A 20,053-nucleotide genomic window follows, 5' to 3' on the forward strand; every position below is an offset into this window, starting at 1 on the left:
TAACAAAATGAACAAATAAAGAAATTACAAATTGGGTCATGGCAATTCTTCTCTGTTCAGCTACAAAATGAGAAGCATGCATGTTATTCTGCGGCTTATAGCCTTACTATGCAATTTAGAGGTGGCTGCCTCACTTTTGGGGGAAGGCAGAAGGTGAGTGTCATTGGTCTTCTGCTGCTGTCTCTACAGTTTTGTTTCTTCAACACAGAGCATAAACCTCCAGTGCAGAAATTTCTAATGGCAGCTTGCACAGATATCCAGTGAAAAAGGAAACTACTTCAAGGAGTGAAATATAAATGGTTTATCTGGTTTTTTTGGATATATATCGGTGTTGAACACTGATAGATGTTGAAGCTATGTTCATGGAGGGAGGTAGGTGTTTTATATTGCATACTGAGTGTGAAAATAAAATCTAATCTTAAACTGTTTCTTTCTGAAGATGCATGATTTTATGCTGACAGCAATTCTGTTGCTGTTTAAAGTTTCTTAATCTGTCTGTTTCCAAGTCCTTTGAAATATAGCCTTTGGAGTTTTTTCACTATATCACTAGAAGAACTAAATGCTTAGTCTCCACAAAAATATCATTTTAAAACAACCAAAGAGCTACACTACCAGAAATAGTCTGTCATCTATGAGAATGGTCAGTAAAAAGTGGTGAGAGAATGTGTCTCATAATAGAAATATGCACATTAGGAATAAATTGGGATCCATCTGCTTTGACTTAAATTGCAGTTTGTGCCTCTTGTGCATGTGTCTAGCCCTGAGAATGACTGCTGAAGTACTTGAACAGACTTTCAAAAGCAGATTTCAAAACTATAAGAGTTAATGCTTCCTTATCTCCTTATGTTTTGATGGTTGTTATTATTTAGGCACTCACATCCAGGTACAGAATAGGTTTGACATATTCTGTTAGAAACAATGCAGCCAGAAAATACTATTGCAGAGAGTTCATGGCAGGCAGTGTGCGCCAGCAACTTGACTTCACATCCTAACAGAGACTATGACAGTTGATGATGGTACTAGCAACTCCAGTTGGCAAAATTATGCCCTTATGTGGTGCTACCATCTCTCCAACTTTAAGAAAGCCATGCCTTGTTTCTTGCTTTGTGCTGATTGTCAAACCAAGACTTTTATTTGAGTCATCAGTTTTATAACTAATGAACTGAACAGCTCTGTATTCTGAAGTACTGACCAACAACAAATCATGAAAGCTGTATGACCTGTGGCTGTACACTGTATGGTATTTCAAGACAAGCTGCAAGCAATTTTCTGTACTGATTGCAAAATGGCTTTTCCTTTCCAAAGAGCACTTCTCTCTCCTTCAAACCTTCCCAATAACAGAACAGCATAGAAGTTTTTTCAATTTCCACACTTGTCTCTGAAGTTCTTGCTCACAACTGCCACCTTCAGTCACATTCTTCAGCAGCTGAACTGCTTTTACCTCTCATACTTAAGTTGTGAGACTTAATATCTCCTGTTTTAGTGTGTGTTTCAGTAACCCTTTCTGCTCAGATGTAATGTGGATGTGAAAGGCTTGTCAATTTTTCTAATACTTTTTTTTTCCTAAACAGCATTGTTGAATAAAATACTCTTTCCATATGTGTAACTTCTGAATATCCAGATCATTCTGGATAGTGGATGTGTTGTTGGTGTTTCAGACTCTGAGACTCATTTGCAATGAGATTTATCTGATTTTTTTTTTCTCATTATTCTCTAACCTCAATTAAATCCAAAACTTTGAAGCTGGAGCTGCAGCAATTCATGTGAACTTTGTTCACTAACCTAGAGGGGACTTGAGTGTGTGTACATCACTCAACAAATAGTCTTGCAAAAGCTTCTCTGTTGGGATTACATGAAAACCTGTGCCACCTGAAAGTAAACTCAAATACTATCATCAGTTACGGTTTGCAGACAGTGGCAAGACTTCCATTTACATTGAAATGTTCAACTCAGCTTTTACTCACTGGAATTTTCTTTTTAAATTTAAAATAACGACTAGTAGGAAGTTTGAGGAGATTCATTAGGATCTGAACTACCATGAGTCTGATTGCTTCTCTAGGCACTCTTCCTAGATGCTGCTTTTCATGGTTTGTTCTTGCTGCCTGCAAGCAGCAAGGGGCTGAAGGGCTGCATCAAGCTGCAAATACATTACAACTTTCCAGAATTTCATAGAATTGTAGAATTCATTGAGAAGTTCAGGTTGGAAGGGACTTCTGGAGATCTTGTACACTGTGCTGTTCAAAGCGGGGCCTTAGATTAGGTTATGCACAGGTTCTGTTAAGTAGTCTTGAATATTTCCAGTGAGGGACAATCTACCATTTCTCTGACTAACCTATTCTGGTGTTCAATTGTTCTCCTGGTAAAGCTTTATATACATATATGTATTTATCAGATCATAGAATGATTTCATTTGGAAGGGATATTTAAACGTCTTCTAGTCCAATGCCCCAGTAGTGAGCAGTGATATCTACAACTAAATCAGGTTGCTCAGAGCCCCATCCAACCTGACCTTGAATGTTTCCAAGGGTAGGGCATCTACCACCTCTCTGGGCAACCTGTTCCAGTATTTCATTGCCCTAAACTTCCCTTCTTTTAGCTTAAAATCATTACCCCTTGTCCTATGGCTGCAGGCCCTACTACAAACATTTTCCCCATCTTTCTTATAAACTCCCTTTAAATAGGTGGCAATAAGGTCTCCTTGGAGTCTTCTCTTCTGCAAGCTGAACAACACCTACTCTCTCAGCCTGTCTTTATGGGTGAGGTGTTCCAGGCCTTTGATCATTTTTTGTGGTCTCCTCTGGACCTGCTCCAAAAGGTGCATGTCCCTCCTGTGCTGAGGGCCCCAGAACTGAACACAGCATTCCAGGTGTTGTTTGGCCAGAGTAGAGGGACAGAATCCCCTCCCTCAACCTGCTAACCATGCTTCTTTTGATGCAACCCAGGATGCAGTTGGCCTTCTATATATAGATGGCATTTCCCCTGAAGCAACTTCTGCATGGTGCCTCCAACTCCTATATAACAACCTTCTAGAACTTAACTTAGTCTTTTTTTGTAGAAGTTTATAAGAGGTGCAGTATACCTGTTTCTTTTTCTTTCTTATTTTTGAGTTAAAAACCGTAATATAACACAGAGTAAGCATGACTGCAATAAATCTTCAGATGGAATTGTAATCTCAAAAATATGCATCTGTGCCCAGGCTGAAGTATCATTCTGATGTATGTAAGTATGCATGCTTAGTCAATATTTGAAATTCACACACTTTGCACAGTGTTTTGGGATCTGTAGCACTGGAGAAAGAAAGGTGGCCTCTAGTTGAGCATATGAAAGTAGAAGAAAAAGCTCTGGTTAAAAGTGGCATGGTTAATCTAATCACATTCTTTCTGGGTCAGAACAAAGAGACAGCTGATGTCTTACTTTCTTCCTGGTAGTGATAATCAAAGGATGCGCACAAAAATGTTTAAGAAGAAAGCAGGTATTCAATACCATCAATGAAGTTTCCAGCACTTTGAGCCACCAAAGTGTGGGTTATTGATTTAAGTGCTCAGACTCCACCAGAGAATTAGTGAAAGGGAATTTAGTGTAAAATGGATTTTTCACAAGATTTGATCTAGTATAATCTATCAGGTACTCCGATTCCTGGTGCCAGTCAAACACTTCCCTACCAGCTAAGAGTTTGGGAAGCTGCTATTGTATAGAAAGAGTTCTTAATTTTTTCTTTCATTTCTGCTGTCCTTAGACATTTGGCATATTTGTAGTTTTTGCTATTTCCCTTTTTTTTTCAGAATGCTATGTGTTAAAACAAACATCCTCAGCTGAGGATCCATTTACTACAGGCCCTACCTTAAAGTCAGGAGACTTCTGGGAAAAGAGTTGTTTAGGAACAGCAGGCAAGACAGTGGGAGTGTGTTTACTGCTGATGTGTGTGACAGTGGAAAGTGTGGGGCATAAAGCCAGTCAGGGTCAGCCGAGTGTATAAAAGGTTGCACAACAACCCTGTGATCCCTGAGCTGTTCAATAGCTGGGAAGAGATACAGGTTGATTTAGTGTCTCAATAACAACTCATTCATTATATATGTAACCAGAACATACAATAAACAGCACCAGAAATCTGAACCAACTGGTTTATTTTCCCTATCTAAACCGTAGCTTTGTCAGTCTTGTGGAATCAGGTTATATTGATTCAGATTTCTGACATACTTCTATGAGAGAAGGGGTCAAAGAGTGGATGGCAAGGCCCTGCTTGCAACAGAAGTCCATACATCACACTACGGGAGTTGCAGGGCTGCCAGCTAGGTGGGCTCAGCAAAGAAGGTCCCATTGCACAGCAGAGGCAATGACATTAACCTGGAGGGGTGTAGAACTGCTTTGCAGTGGATAAATACTCAGCATGTAAGGCCAAATCAAAACAAATTACAGAGAAAACCAGGCAAATTAAACTTCAATGCTCCTCCATAATTCTGCTTCCCAGCATTGTTACCTGTGAGGATAAAGTCACCAGCAAACTATTGGCTTTGGTTTTTTTTAATTAGCAAGTCATCCTACAGTTCATCTGATTTTAATGTCTAACTGTGGGTGCTTTAAAGAAACTCAAATTCTATAAATAGATGGCCTATCACTTACTAAGAACTAGGACTTTCATGGAATTTAAAACCGGGCACCAAAGTGAAGAGTCACTCTAGAAAATATAGGCCCAGCCGGCAAAATATTCAAGCTGGGAAGCTGAAGAATATTTACATAGTTAAACAGTTGGGGGAGTTTTCCAACTATGTAAGTTAGCATTAAAATTTGTCTCTAGGCTTAAGGGCAACCTCATTAAGTTTGATAAGTTAAAATATCACAAAGACAAATATTGAAGTGCTACATGTGTTTGAGATGTGCTGCTGTGCCTTTGTCTTCAGCTTTAAGTATCGGGAACACAGCCTAACTGCAAATGTTCCCTGTGTATTTAATTTGATTCACTTCAATAACATGAACTACCAGAAAAGCAGGAGAACACACAAAGATCTAAAAAATGGAAACAGAGTTTTTTAGTATACTTTTAAGCCACTAAATTATTTAAGATTAGGCAGCTGTTTACATGCAAGTACCAGATTGTGCTATGAAACTAAAGTAGAAAACAGCTTTAAGATGCTTCAAAAGTATTGGTGTATAGTTAAAATATGAAGTCACATGTGATTTTAGTGTTCTGCCCAGGACTATACTGGAATGTTTTGTTTGACAGCTCTTCGGGAAATGCTTTCTACGGGGAAACAGGAGAACTGAATGTTCCATCTCCAATAGATTGTAAACTGAGCAGCTGGAGTGCATGGGGGCCCTGTGACCCATGCACCTATCAAAGGGTAAGCTATAGCTGGAAGTCTTTCTTCCAAGGCCACAACTCATGGGACATTATCTGTCTGCCGTTGGTTAGAGAAAAATATCCGATTGCAATTCTAATATTGTATGTTTATGACTTGATGAAACCCATAATCATTTCAGATTTGAAGTTGTAAGAGAAGACTACATCCAGATGTACAAAATTGGTCAAGCATTCTTATTCAAAATATTTTGTTGGTGGAAATTAACTATTTTGGCCATGTGGGTGTTTCTGTTAAGAATATTACTTTTTAATTTTCCTTTTGAAATAAAAAGCATTTTTTTCTAAGTAGATTTTTATTTTCTTAGTGGAAGTCTTCTTATGAGACTTCATAATAATGAAAGAATGGAAAACATACAAAAGACATACGACTGATTTTCTCCATGGATTGAAAATAATAAAAGCAGTGAAAATCAAGCATCTCTACATGCTTGCTAAGACATTACTATTAATTCAATGTTCCTGCAGAATTTTTTACTCTGTGAACATTGCCTATGGATTTTCCCCAAAAATTTCACCAAGGATGCTTTATTTTGAGAATTTCTAAGTTCAGCTGGAAATCTTTCAGTTCTGATAATTCTCTCTTTTCTCTAATTATGTTAATGGTATTATTTATCCTTTAAGTTTCGCTCTAGAAGTATTGAACGATTCGGACAGTTTGGTGGAAGACCATGCCTGGAGACCTTAGGAGATACACAAAGCTGTAAAACCAGCCAAGTCTGTCCCGAAGAATCAGAACGAGACTGTGGTACTGACTTCCAGTGCAATTCTGGTAGGTTTTGGGTTTCTGCCATAGTGAGTTATGCAATAACTCAGGAAACCATGTTTGTTTAGTTCTGTGAAGAATTTAAATAAGTTTCCATTGAAGACAAAATACATTCAAAAAAGAGATATATGCTTCAGTGTTTTCCTAGCTGGGGATGATTTTCTTAAGTAATGCTTTATTGCTAGGGCTGAAAGAGAGTCCCCAGCGTGTAGATAGGTAGGTTCCAAAGCCACAATGACAAAACCACAGCATGAACAATGCTTGAGAAGGGGCACTTTCATCTCCCATTGTAATTTCCATGTAGTTTACATTCTTCTCTTATAATTTCTACTCCATGTTCATAAGTTGAATGTACTTTCTTCTAACTGCTCTATCTGCTACAGAATCATTAAGTTTTATGAAAAATCACTGGGAAAAACTGGGACTGAAAGAATGTTAACAAAATATATGGGGAAGGTTAATGACCAAAGTAGCATGATAGGTGGTAGCTGGAGGAGATCAGAATGCCTCTAGATACAAATGAAGATTTAAATTTGTGAAGTAATATATATGTGATAAATGAATTAATGTAATATTCAGGATTCATCATAAATCAAAATAAGATAGGCGAAGTTAACATTGTCGGTTTTGTCTTTATCTCAAATACTGTGAAATGGCTGTAGAGAAATTAAAATTAGAAAATATGTGTTTAATTACTAGTTCACAGACATTTTGTGGCACTTACAGGTGAGGCAGTTGATACCAACAAGTGTTGTCTTATTATACTAAGGCTAAAATTATCCCAAATCTTTAAATCCTGTAGAAAAAACATCAGTCTTTATAAAACCTGTGATAATGCAACCTCAAGAGAATTGCTAGTTCCCTGTTGCTTAAGAACACAAATCCCTATAGTTCTGGACACTATACTGACCAAATAATATAGTCCAAATAGCAACAATTAAACAATTTAGAAATGATTCTTTGTTGATATTGAATTAATGTTTTCCTGTATTCTATTAATAAAAAATTAAGAAAAAAAGAGTAATTATTAAAGATTAATTTAGAACTAATCACAGGAAGTAACTAATCACAGGAAGTAACAACTTTCAACTTTCTCCAAATGACAGCAGTTTTCCTATCATTTACTTTTCTTAGCCATCCTAGTAAGCCCATAAGTAAATATAGTGGGAGGAGGTATTTGAAGGAGGCAGGGTATAAGACTTAAATTCTTGCGACAATAAGATCTCAACAAAAAGTAGCTGGGATTGTCATTTAAAGTCCATCTTGGGAGGAAGAAAAAGAATTCACTCAATGTTTTATTCTTTGATTAGGTCGATGTATAAAGCGACAACTTGTGTGTAACGGAGATAATGACTGTGGAGACTTTTCTGACGAAGATAACTGTGAATCTGACCCACGATCACCATGCCGTAACTATGATATCGATGTGTCTGAAGTTGGTAGGACTGCAGGGCAAGGGTACGTAAATGAAGGGCACTTTAGTACTGGGTTTTTTGAAGAGCCTACAACTGTCTCCAAAGCCAGATGAAAACTCTGGGGCACAATGACATTCCCAAAAGTGCAGTCTGAATGGTGTTCACATTTGTATTCAGAAATGCTATAAAGCTTTTGGAAGAACATCTAATTACTGGGGGGGTTGTATACTTTGGGAGGATAAAATATTTATACAGATAGTGTAAATCAATTTTTATGTTAATACACAAAATCATATGTAGAAGTTGCATGAACGTATTCACAATACCTATTATTTAAGTGTATATCTTAAAGATATATAGATATGTTTCAAGTGATATTTTGTAATGAATTAGTCATTCCCAATTATTATGCCTTACTAATAAGGATGTCTAAATGGAACAAAATGTATAATTTATGTATAATTTATACAACGGGATGCCTTACTGTAACAACACAGCCTGCAGCTTTTTTCCAGTATTGCATTCTCCACTTCCCAGATCTTTGATGTTTGCAGGAGCCTTCCTCATTAATCTAAATCAAAAATTAATCTTTCTATTCTCATACTCTGTTGAATTTCTTACTTTCAAGTAGGAAGTGTGACACATTGTCTACAAATCGAGTTAGAAAGCAGCAATCCAAACTGTAACAATTAAATGTGTACTACAGCACCACCTTGTGTTTAAATGCAAAGGATGCATACTTCATATTTAATTTTGCTGTATTGCTGCACAAGAGAAAAAATACTCTGCCCTTATAGCATGGGGAAGTAAGCCAGGTACTTAGACATTTTTAGAAGTAGCTTCTTTATTATTTCCATTATAATCCATGAATAAAGTCTTCCATGAGAAAATGTTATGTAGATGTGCAGCCTGATGGAGATATTGATGAATATATAACCACTTTCTACATTTGGATAGGTATCTAGACATGTATAAGACCTAAATATTGGAAATACTGAAAAGATTAGAATCTATGAAAGAGCTGTAGAAAGGAGAAAAAAAAAAGATACAGAAACCTCCAAGAAGCACTTATTTTTGGAAGTACCTTTTGCACATCGGTATGTTGATCCACAGATCTATACACCCACTTCTCTGGGTTTGTAGTGGTTCAGATTTCTTCTCCTCTGCTCCAAGGAATTCTATTACTCCACCAGGTCACACCCTGGGACAAAAGACAATGCTAGGAGTAGCTGTATATTCCTTTTACATATTTGATGTTTCTTGTATACGCAATACCAAAGTTCATACCAGCAAACCTCCTAATATAAGTTGTGGAAAAAAAACAAGTTAAAAGTAGCTGTTGAGATGTCCTTTTTAAACATATACGGAACACAAATACATTGGTCAAGATGAAATTCTTTTATTCCTAAGGTTCTCACTGTGTTTGATGTTTAATATCTCTCTTTTAACGGTTGGACTCGGTGATCCGGTGGGTCTCTTCCAACCTGGTTATTCTGTGATTCTGTGATTCTGTGATTCTTTTATTTGTTTATTTCTCATACACAGCAATAAATTGTTTTTAAAAGATGAATGTTATCTACATTATACAGATGAGAGGACCACAAGAGATAAAGCAAGCTGCTGTGGACAAAGCAACATTCAGTTCCAGAAATATAGTCTCTAACTCTTACAGAATCTTGCTTTTCCAGTCATAGTACTACTGTCTACAGGCTATGAGTGCTAACACTTCCTTTTTTTGAAATGTAACTTCTCCTATATTTCTCTTGTAGAATCAATGTTTTAGGAATGCAGCCAATGGCCAGCCCATTTGATAATGACTTTTTCAATGGTCTTTGTGAAAGGGTACGTGATGGAAACACTCGGACATACTACCGCAAGCCATGGAATGTGGGTGTTCTCACTTATGATGTAAGTATAAGTCTCCTGTGCAAACTAGTGTATATTTAATTGAATAATGAAAGACTCAGCATATCCTGAGTCAGGCAACAGCAGCTTTTTAACATCAAAATTTTGAGAAATTCCAGAGGGAAACAGGTTATCATTTGTTTTAGCAGTTAAGTTCAGTTTCACCACATGTTCATTGTTGCACCTGTGCCTAGTAAATGAAAGTATCTTTCTGCAATGTTTATAATATGAGTGGATGAAATCAACAAGAGAAGTTCGTTTGCTGGGAAGAACAGCAGTCAAGCTACTTTTTCAAGGACACACAAAAGACACTGATAAAAAGTCAGGAATAATATTATGATAATGTAATCCTGCTTGGCTTTGCTACTCAGTGTTGACTTTCTCTGTCCTGCTGATTAAAAAAAAAAACAATTTAATAGGCTTTTGAGTTTCAGACAATGACTTCCAGTGAAGTTTGAACTCAAAAAAAATTTAGTGATCTTAAAAACATCATGTGTATTTCGGAAATTAAGCAGTTATTTTGCTTACCAAATGCATTGCCTATCACTATAGGCAGGAACTTCATAGAATAATGACAGATCCTGCACAAAATGAGTAAATGCATCCCAGAGATTGCTCATACTTGATTTTGAAGCAAAACCATTTTCAGTTATGAAAATTCTGTGTTCTGCTAGCGTATGCAAAAATAAACAGCACTGAAATAGATATTCTGAATTAGCTATTGTCTGTTGTAAGAAAAGAAAGCAAACTTATAGATATCAGGACCTGTTAACAAACCTTGCCTGTATTCTAGAAAGGGTCTGGAAACTACTGCTCATTACCTATAAAGGAACTGTTGACACACATAGATTACTTTGTCAGTGCTACGTAATGCAATTTAACACTCACTGAAATATTGTCACTGCAGTTTTCTGTTTAGTTTTGAACCACTGATCTGTTCTATGTGAGGTGGTTTGGGGATGAAGTAGTATTTCCATTTGATTTCTTTTAAAATAAAAAAGAGCTTTAAGAAAATATGTTCCTATGCTACATAAAACATTCAAGTTTAAGGTACTATGTAGATTTTTTTTATCACTACCTGTTTTGTTTTCTCATACCAACTTTTCATTGTCTTTTGCAAGACAAAAGCAGACAAAACCTTCACATCTATGTTCTACCATGATCGTGTAAAAATGTTAAAAGAGGTTTACATAGAAAAACAAAAATACTTCAATGTTGACCTGTCTCTGAAATACACACCTACCGAAGGAAATAATAAAAATGTTACAGGAGGAAACTTCAAGTATCACTATAGCAAGAATTCAAGTTTAAGTTCTATCTTGAAAAGCTCCACAGAAAGGGTAAGTTTAATCAAGCTAAAGGGTTTAATGTAATAGTTTGACCCACAGTAAAATTTACAGTGTTAAAATAGTGCAATATTAATCTTTCTAAGTATTCTAGTTGCCTGCTGCTTTTTTGTCATTTATTCACAAAAATGAAATACTAGCAATAGAAAGGTTAGGATTTCAGACCTGGCCAAATTGTAACCAAATGTAATTTTTCCCACTGTTTAACCTTAATTAGCAACCACCTTCATCTTTAATAGGGGCTCGATGTTAGAAAGGGTCAAAAATGTATGATCGCATCTTGGTTAGGGAACAGCTCTGATCTCATGCAGTGTGGGCAAATTAGGTCAAATCCTGGAATAAAAACTGCCCCTGAGTAGGCCTACACTAGGTAAACACAAAATCAAAATGTTGAATAACAATTGAAAGGTCAGATCTTAGCTGTTCAAGTATGTCTGTACTAATAAACTATCCTAGGCTAAGAGGCACAGTCATTAGCACTAGCACATACATGATAATCCATAGTTTTAGTAGCACACTGCTGATTTTGCTCTGTCTCAGCTCTCAGACTGTTATAAGCAACGCTCATACTGTGGTGCTCTGTAGCATGTTGGAAGGGTATGTTCACACTAGGCACTCTGAAGAAAGCAAGCCTATTTTGGGGTTGCACACAGGCCATACCTCTCTACCTGCCCTTTGATACAAAATACCCCTATCCCATATTATTTTCTAGTAAAGATGTTGCCTTAATATCTAATGATGTCAGAGAGAGAGACCACAAAAAATGATACTAGACATGCTAGACACTGTGGCCTAGCCCAGCTGGGAGCCAGTAGAATTAAGTGACCAGGTCATATATAACCTTTCTCACAATATACACCAAAGTCTGTGCTTGCAACATGCCATCAAGTACAAGGTACATCAACTCTGTAGTGCTGAATTGCACCACATGCAAGGAAGAGCGGATCTGCCTCAACTAATTCAATCTTTCGGTCGAGAACTCTTCAGAGCTCACCTGCAAGTTAAAGCCAGGAGTAGCCTGGGGAACATAAGGAGAGTAAGGGATTTTGTATATACTGAATGAAAGGAATATTCACACTTACAATGACCTTAAGGGTCTCTTCCAACCTAAACAAGCCAATGATTCTATAAAAATTTCCTCACAGACATTTAGATGCCTAAAGATTTCTGCTAGTCCTAAGCAGCATCTGAGCCAGCAGTTTAAGATCTTTTAAGTGGTGCCAGTTAGTGTGATGGTCAGTTGCTAAATTGCTTTTATATACCTCCTATGAGACACCACTGCTAAGGGAGTCACCAGAGTCCCACAGATAATAATGAGGTTTGGAAGGTGTGTGTTTGCCTAGGTCTTAGGTGCAACTGTTTCTTAAGATGTCATATGTTATGGGCAGCAGCTAGGTCCTAGTTTAGATGTTGAGATAAAACTATATGCAGCATAATTTACAAAAGTACCAGTCAATAAGCCTAGATTTAGAATGTATGTATGGGTCAAATGCCTTAATGGGGTTGTTTCCTGATTAGTTTTCATTTTATGATGTAATTTTGGGTTGGTTGGGTTTTTTTGTTTGGTTTTTTTTTAATTGAAGTTGTGCCCTTCCTTCTGACAGCCTGAGAATAACACAGAAGTGATTAAAAAAAAAAAAAAAGAGAACTTAGTTCTGCTCTGACTGTAAGCAAAGACAAAACTCCAGCTGTCCTCAGTGGGCAGCTCCTGTTATCTGTTAATCCATATGGAATTACTTTTCAATGTTACAAAAATCAGAAAGGCCCTTCTGGTAGATAATTGCATATAACGAGAAGACCTTGATGTCAAATAGATCACAAAGGACTTGTTGAAATTAGTAAGGGGAGTGTTCTGCAAAACTGAAAGAACTGAAGCGATACAGATCTCTTGCTGCTTCCTCAGTTTAAATTGGAGAACTTTAAATTTGAGAACTTTAAATTTGAATTAAACAAGTTTGTCCCTCTTCCAATACCATATTTAATTGAACACCATGTTTAAAAGTTCTTCAGTTTCTTTATAAGTAAATCAGAACAGATTTTCCTGTTGTCTTGCATACCAGAATAGTGAACACATCTCCTTTCTTCCCTCTATATTCAGAATCAAACCTTTCTGCATGTAAAAGGAAAGATTCAGCTGGGAAGATTCCAAATGCGGAGTCGTAATGTCCGTCTCACAGATAGTTTCATTGACAATCTAAACTCTTTGCCTGCTGAATATGATAAGGGGGAATATTTCAAATTCCTAGAAGATTATGGAACTCACTATGCTGTCTCTGGAACCGTAGGAGGAAAATATGAACTTGTGTACGTGCTGGATAATTACGCTATGTCTCGACTAGGTATGGATTCTGTTGGCTTGCTACGGTATGCAGATTATCACCAAGTCTTCAGTCATGCAAAAAGACAAATGAGAGTAGATTTATATGGAGCTCTACAGAGAACAGCACAGTTCAGTGTGTGCTGCTTGTACACCAGAGACATTGCAGAATTGCACGAGCTTAATAGAGATGAGAGTTGGTCTTTGTAACTTTTATTTGAAGCGTGTCTTTTAAGTGCATAACTGAGGGGAAAAAAAAAATCTTAAACAAACCTCTTCAAAATATTAACAATACTAATTGATGTGAAATGATTCATAACAAATCCTCAAAGCATAGAAAATCTGCCTAATCCTTAAATCCAATTTGCTAGTTGTACCACTTCTTGTGGTACAATCGGTGTAGGAGTACAGTGGTGGCAAAATAAACCAAGGAATAAATCGAAGAACTTTCTAGAAATCACATGGTGCACTTGAATGTGTTGAAACCATTTTTATAGTCTTTAACATCTACTGTGGAATTTTCCTTGGAAAGTAGCAATTTAATTCTCCCTGCAGTTCAGATATATGTACTTTTGCAGTGGATTAAAGTGATCATTCTAGAATACAATTAGAAAAGGCAATTCTCACATTGATTTTGGAGATTTGAAAATAAGTATCTGCTGCATGCGACACTAACAATATTTCTAGCAGATGTTCCTATGCAATGGGACATAGGACAAAGATGTTACTTATCTATCCTACTATTACCCCATTCAGCATCTGGAAATTATAGTGCTAGTTTTTTCTTTAAGTGCTAATCTTATGCAAAATTCTTTATGAACACAAAAGTGAAGTTCCAAACTTTATGTTTGAACTTAAAAATTAGAAAGGAAGAGTTGGAGGCAGTTGTGGATAGAGGAGTTCTAGAGTTTACAGGAATAGAGTACTGGCATGAGATTAGTGGCCTTAACTAACTTTATGGGGGGAAAGAGTGGAGAATCATGTTTGAGGCTGGGAGGGAGAGACTGAGGATTGAATAATTTAGCACATAAAACCAGCAAATGATAAACAGCTGAGAATGGCAAAATTATAATACAATATATGGAAAGAGTGGTCCCTAGAGTGACACCTGCTGTCAGCCAGATCAATGAAAATAGAAATCAGCTTTTGGAGAGTTTTGGTGCTTTCCTAATCACTTCAGATCACTGAAGTGATTCCTAATCACTGCCTCTGTGCAGTCACTTCAAATACAATCACCCTCATGTTCATTTCACAGAAGAGAAAAATTAGAAGGTACATAAGAAGAAGAAAGCCATAAATATTTCCAATAGCCCTGAAATTTATTCTCCAATAATAATAATATTACATTATTTATGGTTATTCGTTCCCTCAAATTATTTCCACTTCCAGGTATCACTGTAGAAGATGTAAAAAGATGCCTCGGCTATCACCTAGATGCCAATATTGCATATAAAAACTTACATGCCAATGTTAATATTGATAGTGGTAAATGTGAAAAGATTCATATGAAGGACCACTGTAAGTATATCCTTGTCTTACATAGTATCTTTTGCTTAAAGAAAGATGATACCAATTTCTTCCCCTTACATTATCAATATAGTTATTGGTGTTATGGAAAGGGCAAATCCAATTAATGAGTAGAGGCAAGGCTGCTGTACTTCCATGCTCCCAACTCAAGCCACGCTGAGTATGTGTTCACAGTACACACACGCGCGCACACACACACACTTACATAACACAGACATACATGCATTGTTGGCTACACAAATCAACATAGACAGAAGCACAGCATTCAGGCAAACACAAACAGCACCAATGGATTCATTCCGTTCTCTCCATCTGATCAGGGTGAAAGTCTTTTAGTGGGAAATACCACAGAATCACAGAACACTTGAGATTGAAAGGGCCATCTGGAGGCCTCCAAATCTTCTGCTCAAGCAGGGTCATCTAGAGCAGATGTTCTTACCAGACAGCATAGCCACTAGCCTTAGGTGGTCATTCTACACAGCAACTGGCCCTCGGATTCCTTTGTCTCCAGCTGCCTCACACAGACACACTCACATGCAAACAGCCCTCAGTCAACCCCAGTGCCTTAAGGTCTTTCCAGTGTTTGGCCTAGAACCCTTGATAACTCCAGTAGCCAACTCCTCCTGTTGCTTCAGTCTAGAAATGATATGACAGCCTGACCAACAGCCACTTTGTTAATTGGCTCCCAAGTCACTTGCTCTGTTATTCAGTTAGTCTGGCTTGATATTTGCTAGTGATCACATACTGATGGATGTATCCTCACTTGCTCCAGTGATTGGCACTACAAACACCAGATCCCTACCAGCCATTGTCCAACTCTAGTTGCTGGCACACAGATCACCATACATGCACACACAGACAGAATGATCCCATCACTCAGGGATGTGAAATAGTTAGAAATGGAATTTAATGGTAGGCCAGGACAGCCTGCAAAGATCAAGGACAGTACACAACAGACAAACTCATTGATCAGCCACTGCTCTATATGCATCCAGCCCCCTTTTTTTGCCTTTATCTCTCTATTTTCCTGTGCTTATTCCTCCCAAAGCCACTTTGGTACCCCCTACCTCTTAAATGGCACTTCCCTAAATATACCATGAGTATCTACGTTTGCATAATCCTAAAATGCCCTTCTTTGCATCCAGACAGCTTTTCCATTGACTCATCTTGCTGTTGACTAATCCTCAGCCACACCCTGTGGGTCTGATATCACTGCTGGGACAGGCCTGGGAGGAGTCAGGGCAGGGGCTCCCTCTCTCCGAGTGTGCTGCTTGTGTTCCCCTGCCTGTTTTAGTTCCTGTCTGCTTCTTTGTGTGTCTGGAGATAAGTCTTTTGTCATATGACCTAAGAATTGCAAAAGACAAGGAGATTAAGGAGAGACTGTAAGAAAAGGTGGGGAAAAATGAAGGGTGGAGTGCTCTTACTCAGGGAGTATAGTGAGAGGACAAGGGACAACAGTTTTAAGCTGAAAGAGGGAAGATTTATATTAGGTATTAAGAAGAAATCTTTTACTGTGAGGGTGTTGAGGCATTGGAACAGGTTGCCCAGAGCAGTCGTGGATGCCCCCGCCCTGGAGATGCTCCAGGCCAGGTTGGATGAGGCTTTGAGCAACCTGGCTAATGGAAGTTGTCCCTGCCCATGGCAGCAGAGCTGGAACTGATGATCTTCAGAGTCCTTTCCAACCCATACCATACTATGATTCTATGATCTATTTTTCAGCAAAGAAGAGCCAATTATCTTCAGTGCTCTGTTCTAGTATTTTAGTTAAAAGGCAGAAGCTCCTGCTATTCCAATTCCTGCCCTTTCCTAGTTCAGCTTCAGTGATACGGTAGCATTACTCATAATTTTTGGCTATGATTTCCATAATGGCTCTCATTTTGCTGTACCCCTTCTTTACCTTTCAGATAAAAGGTTTTCTAATTTAATTGCCAAATAGAAGGTTTCATCCTAATTAAGAGGTATGAGCAAAGAAAGGTTGAATTCCACCACAACCAGTGAGTGAAGGGTTCTTTGCTAAGGTCATTTTACAGAGATGAACAGTTTGTGCTAAAAGAACAGCTGTTCCTCATGGGCATTAAACTTTATTCTTCATCCTCTCTTCTTTCTCTCTGCAGCAGAATTTAAGGATGATAATGTCATTGATGATGTTCTTTCGTTAGTTGATGGAGGGAAGATTGACTTTTCAGTTAAAATAAAAGAAATGTTACTGCGAGGATCCAAAATGGTTGATGTAGAGGATTACATACAGTGGGCTAAGTCTTTGGTTGATGCTCCAGTAGTGATACAGCAACGGGTAAGTACAACTTCTTCAGAGCTGTGGCTCTCACAGTTTGAAAGCTGTTGTTCTAAGATGGAGTTGAGACACAAAATTTAGAGGAAAATTTGAGTTATTTTCTTCACCTTGTTTCTTCAGATGTTTACTCTACTGAGGGGTACATCAAAAGGATTCAGAACTTAGTAAAATTCTGTTATGTATGGGCTTTTTGTTTCTACAGCCTTCTCCGATACACACTCTTGTTCCAGTTAAGATGAGAGACGCATATATAAAGAAACAAAATTTGGAAAGAGCAATTGAAGACTACATAACTGAATACAGTGTGTGCAAATGTGAACCCTGCAAAAATGGAGGCACCCTTGTGCTGCTAGATGGAGCCTGTACATGCATGTGCTCAAGTTACTTTAAGGGAATTGCGTGTCAGATTCCCAGATCTACATTAGTTAACGGTTAGTAAATACTCCAGGTAGACTAAAACGAGTGTATTTGGTTTTGTGAACGATATGCTGACTAAAAGAGCCCTTATGAGGACAGAAGGATGTCATAGTACTCCCTTGTACCTACTACTGTCTTACTGTCAGATCTCATGGGTATATGCTGTGGAAGTCATGGTAAGTTACTGGGTTCTTTCTATAAAAAGAGTACTCTGCATTACAGTTCATTCTTCCAAACACATTGTTATGTCTTGGAATGATAACTCGAGTTCATTTAAGTAAACAGCAGCATTGTTGAAGAATGGTAATGATAAGCAGTAACAGTAAGCAGATTTCAGACAAAAACAATCTCACCACATTATAAGCTACTTTGTCTTCAGTTTTCTGCAAAAGCATTATGTTTGCTAACACATGGTAACATTGCATAATCACTGTGCTGGCTTAGTATTAGACTGGTGCACCAAGAGGAAGAGAGAGGAATGCAATGCCACAAGTGACAATATTAAAAAAAATATTGTGCAGTAAATTAATTCACTGTGGCTAAGTGTTTAAAGCACAGGTGCCCAAAATAGGCCTTAGAATTTGATGTTAACACAGCTTCCTAGGGTGAAAAATGTTGAAAAATCTGGGTTCTTAAGCAGTGCCACTGATATGGGCATTTTCAAAAGCCAAAGCTGTGTGATAGGATGTGTGCTGGAGGGTGCAGTGATCTGAAGAGTCACAGTGACTGAAAACATGAGAAATGAATCATGGTCTACATTGTCTACCCTCAAAGCTACCAAGTAAATAGCTTTAACTGATCCTTGTGTCACTGCACAGAAGACAGAGAGCTGCTGGACTAATCCTAATATGGTTTCTTAATACCAGTTGTCACTGATGGAGGCTGGAGCTGTTGGAGTGCCTGGTCCACCTGCATCAATGGAGAAAGCACTCGAACTCGTCAGTGTAATAATCCTACACCAGAACCTGGTGGCAGACCATGCCAGGGAGAAAGCATTGAAAAACGGCCCTGTGGAGATGCCAAATAGTGATGTTGCTCAAAACCCGGTAAGCAGTCTCTCCAAGTACTAATGTGTTATATCTGTTTAGAATACGTGGTCAGCCAATATTTAGGGCATTTCAGTGACGCAGTTAAAGAAGTGAAAGGTAAGTCCATGTACATGTTTCTTTTAAATCTGTGACTTGATATAGGTTTTAAAGCTGGCCACCTTGTGACTCAAATTTGTGAATGTTTATATCTGTATTTGAATGTCGTGGCAAGTAATGTTACATCACAGAATTTCAAGAGTATAGTGGAGTTCTGCATAAGAATTGAACTCCTAAAATCCAGATTTCATCTCCTGTCACACTCTCCATCAAAAAACTTACATGTTAGTCAGGAGGAAAGGATATATTTTGCAAGAACAAAATATAATGCCCACTTAAGAGTCTGAATTCTGTTACTTGATTGGTAGAATGTTTAAATCCAGCAAAGCTACTGTTCTAGCAGTTTTGAAATCGGGAAAAGAAAATAGTTGGGAAAAGAATACTTTAAGGGAATGTTGAGGTGTATTGTTTTGTCATTTGAAGCTTGCATGCCATTTGGATGTGACAGTAAGAGTTTTCATGCCTGAAGAAAGCATGGCCAGCAAGCTATAACAGCACCCATGTGCCTTCTAGCCCTACCTCAGAGAAAAATGGACTGCTTCCTACAGCTCCATATCTCCAGGCTGTTAAAGCTACTTATTCCAGAAGTTATTCCACAGATGGAAGAGTGAAATTGAGAGAACAATATGATACAGAGCCAGAAAAATGAGAGTCATATGAGGAAGACAAATATAAGAAGTAAGGGAATGAAATAAAACTAGCAAGTGGCAGATTCAAAACAGACTGAAGACTGGTCCTGCACACAGTGGGCATACCAAAAGGAAATATGTAGTTTAAAAACCTTACACAAATAATGGAATATTCTCAAATATGTAGATAACCATGCTCACTCAGGAAGGCTCTAAAGCATCAGTTTTGACAGGATGGGAAGATATTCTGTAGAAGTATTTTTATGTGTTTCTCTGGTCCTGGACATTTCCTAGGTTGGTGCTATTGTCCCCTTGTAAAAAACAGGGTGTCAAGTTGACCTTTGCTTGATCCAGTGATTCCAAAAAAATGATTCCATTTTTTTTTCTTTTAAAAAAATCACTTAAGTACCTTAATTTTATTCCTTCACTATATCATTGGCATGTTTCTATTCAGCCATGACAGCAAATACCATGATGATAACTCATGATACATACATATTCAGATGTATTTCCTCTGGTATGGCATATTAAAAGCTCTTTTTAAAAAAATTAGCATAAATTTAGCTCCTGGTATATCAGACATACTGAGTACTCACTCTTCTGGCAGAACTCAGATACTTAAGTCTTCTGAAAATCACAGGATGTGTTTTGATTCATTCTTCATTAGAATGATTTTACATTACTGTCATATTTGAGTCACAGTGAAATCATGTTCTAGGTAAGCCATGACCATACCATTTCACTTAAATTTTGACTAATATATATGTCACACATACTATCTTCTATCATTTTTTCCCTCCTTTTTTAAAAAAACTATAATGGATTGTAAACTAATTCTACAAATTATGGTTTCTGTGGGCCAGCTAGCCACCCAAGAGGAATGGAGTGCCATCATTTAAAAATACTTGCAGCTTAATTGATCACTAATCAAACCCAA

General features: G+C 37.6%; 1 protein-coding gene across 1 annotated transcript; it reads left to right on the forward strand.

Annotated features, from left to right (window-relative positions):
• Positions 1–27: 27 nt before the first annotated feature.
• C9 (complement C9) lies at positions 28–18,422 on the forward strand. Its single transcript, XM_069880521.1, has 11 exons — positions 28–153; positions 5,222–5,339; positions 5,981–6,128; positions 7,433–7,580; positions 9,307–9,445; positions 10,564–10,782; positions 12,887–13,127; positions 14,495–14,623; positions 16,747–16,925; positions 17,128–17,356; positions 18,209–18,422. Exons 1-11 carry the CDS (start codon positions 68–70, stop codon positions 18,367–18,369), a joined length of 1,797 nt encoding a protein of 598 aa, XP_069736622.1. The 5' UTR covers positions 28–67; the 3' UTR covers positions 18,370–18,422.
• The last annotated feature ends 1,631 nt before the right edge of the window (positions 18,423–20,053 follow it).

The sequence above is a fragment of the Phaenicophaeus curvirostris genome, chromosome Z (genome assembly GCF_032191515.1).
Source record: "Phaenicophaeus curvirostris isolate KB17595 chromosome Z, BPBGC_Pcur_1.0, whole genome shotgun sequence".
NCBI lineage: Eukaryota > Metazoa > Chordata > Aves > Cuculiformes > Cuculidae > Phaenicophaeus > Phaenicophaeus curvirostris.

Coding starts and splice junctions, on each gene's coding strand:
- C9 (XM_069880521.1), top strand. CDS start 68: ATGAGAAGCATGCATGTTATTCTGCGGCTTATAGCCTTACTATGCAAT. Junction 154..5,221: donor CTTTTGGGGGAAGGCAGAAG/GTGAGTGTCATT, acceptor TTTGTTTGACAG/CTCTTCGGGAAATGCTTTCT. Junction 16,926..17,127: donor CAGTAGTGATACAGCAACGG/GTAAGTACAACT, acceptor TTGTTTCTACAG/CCTTCTCCGATACACACTCT.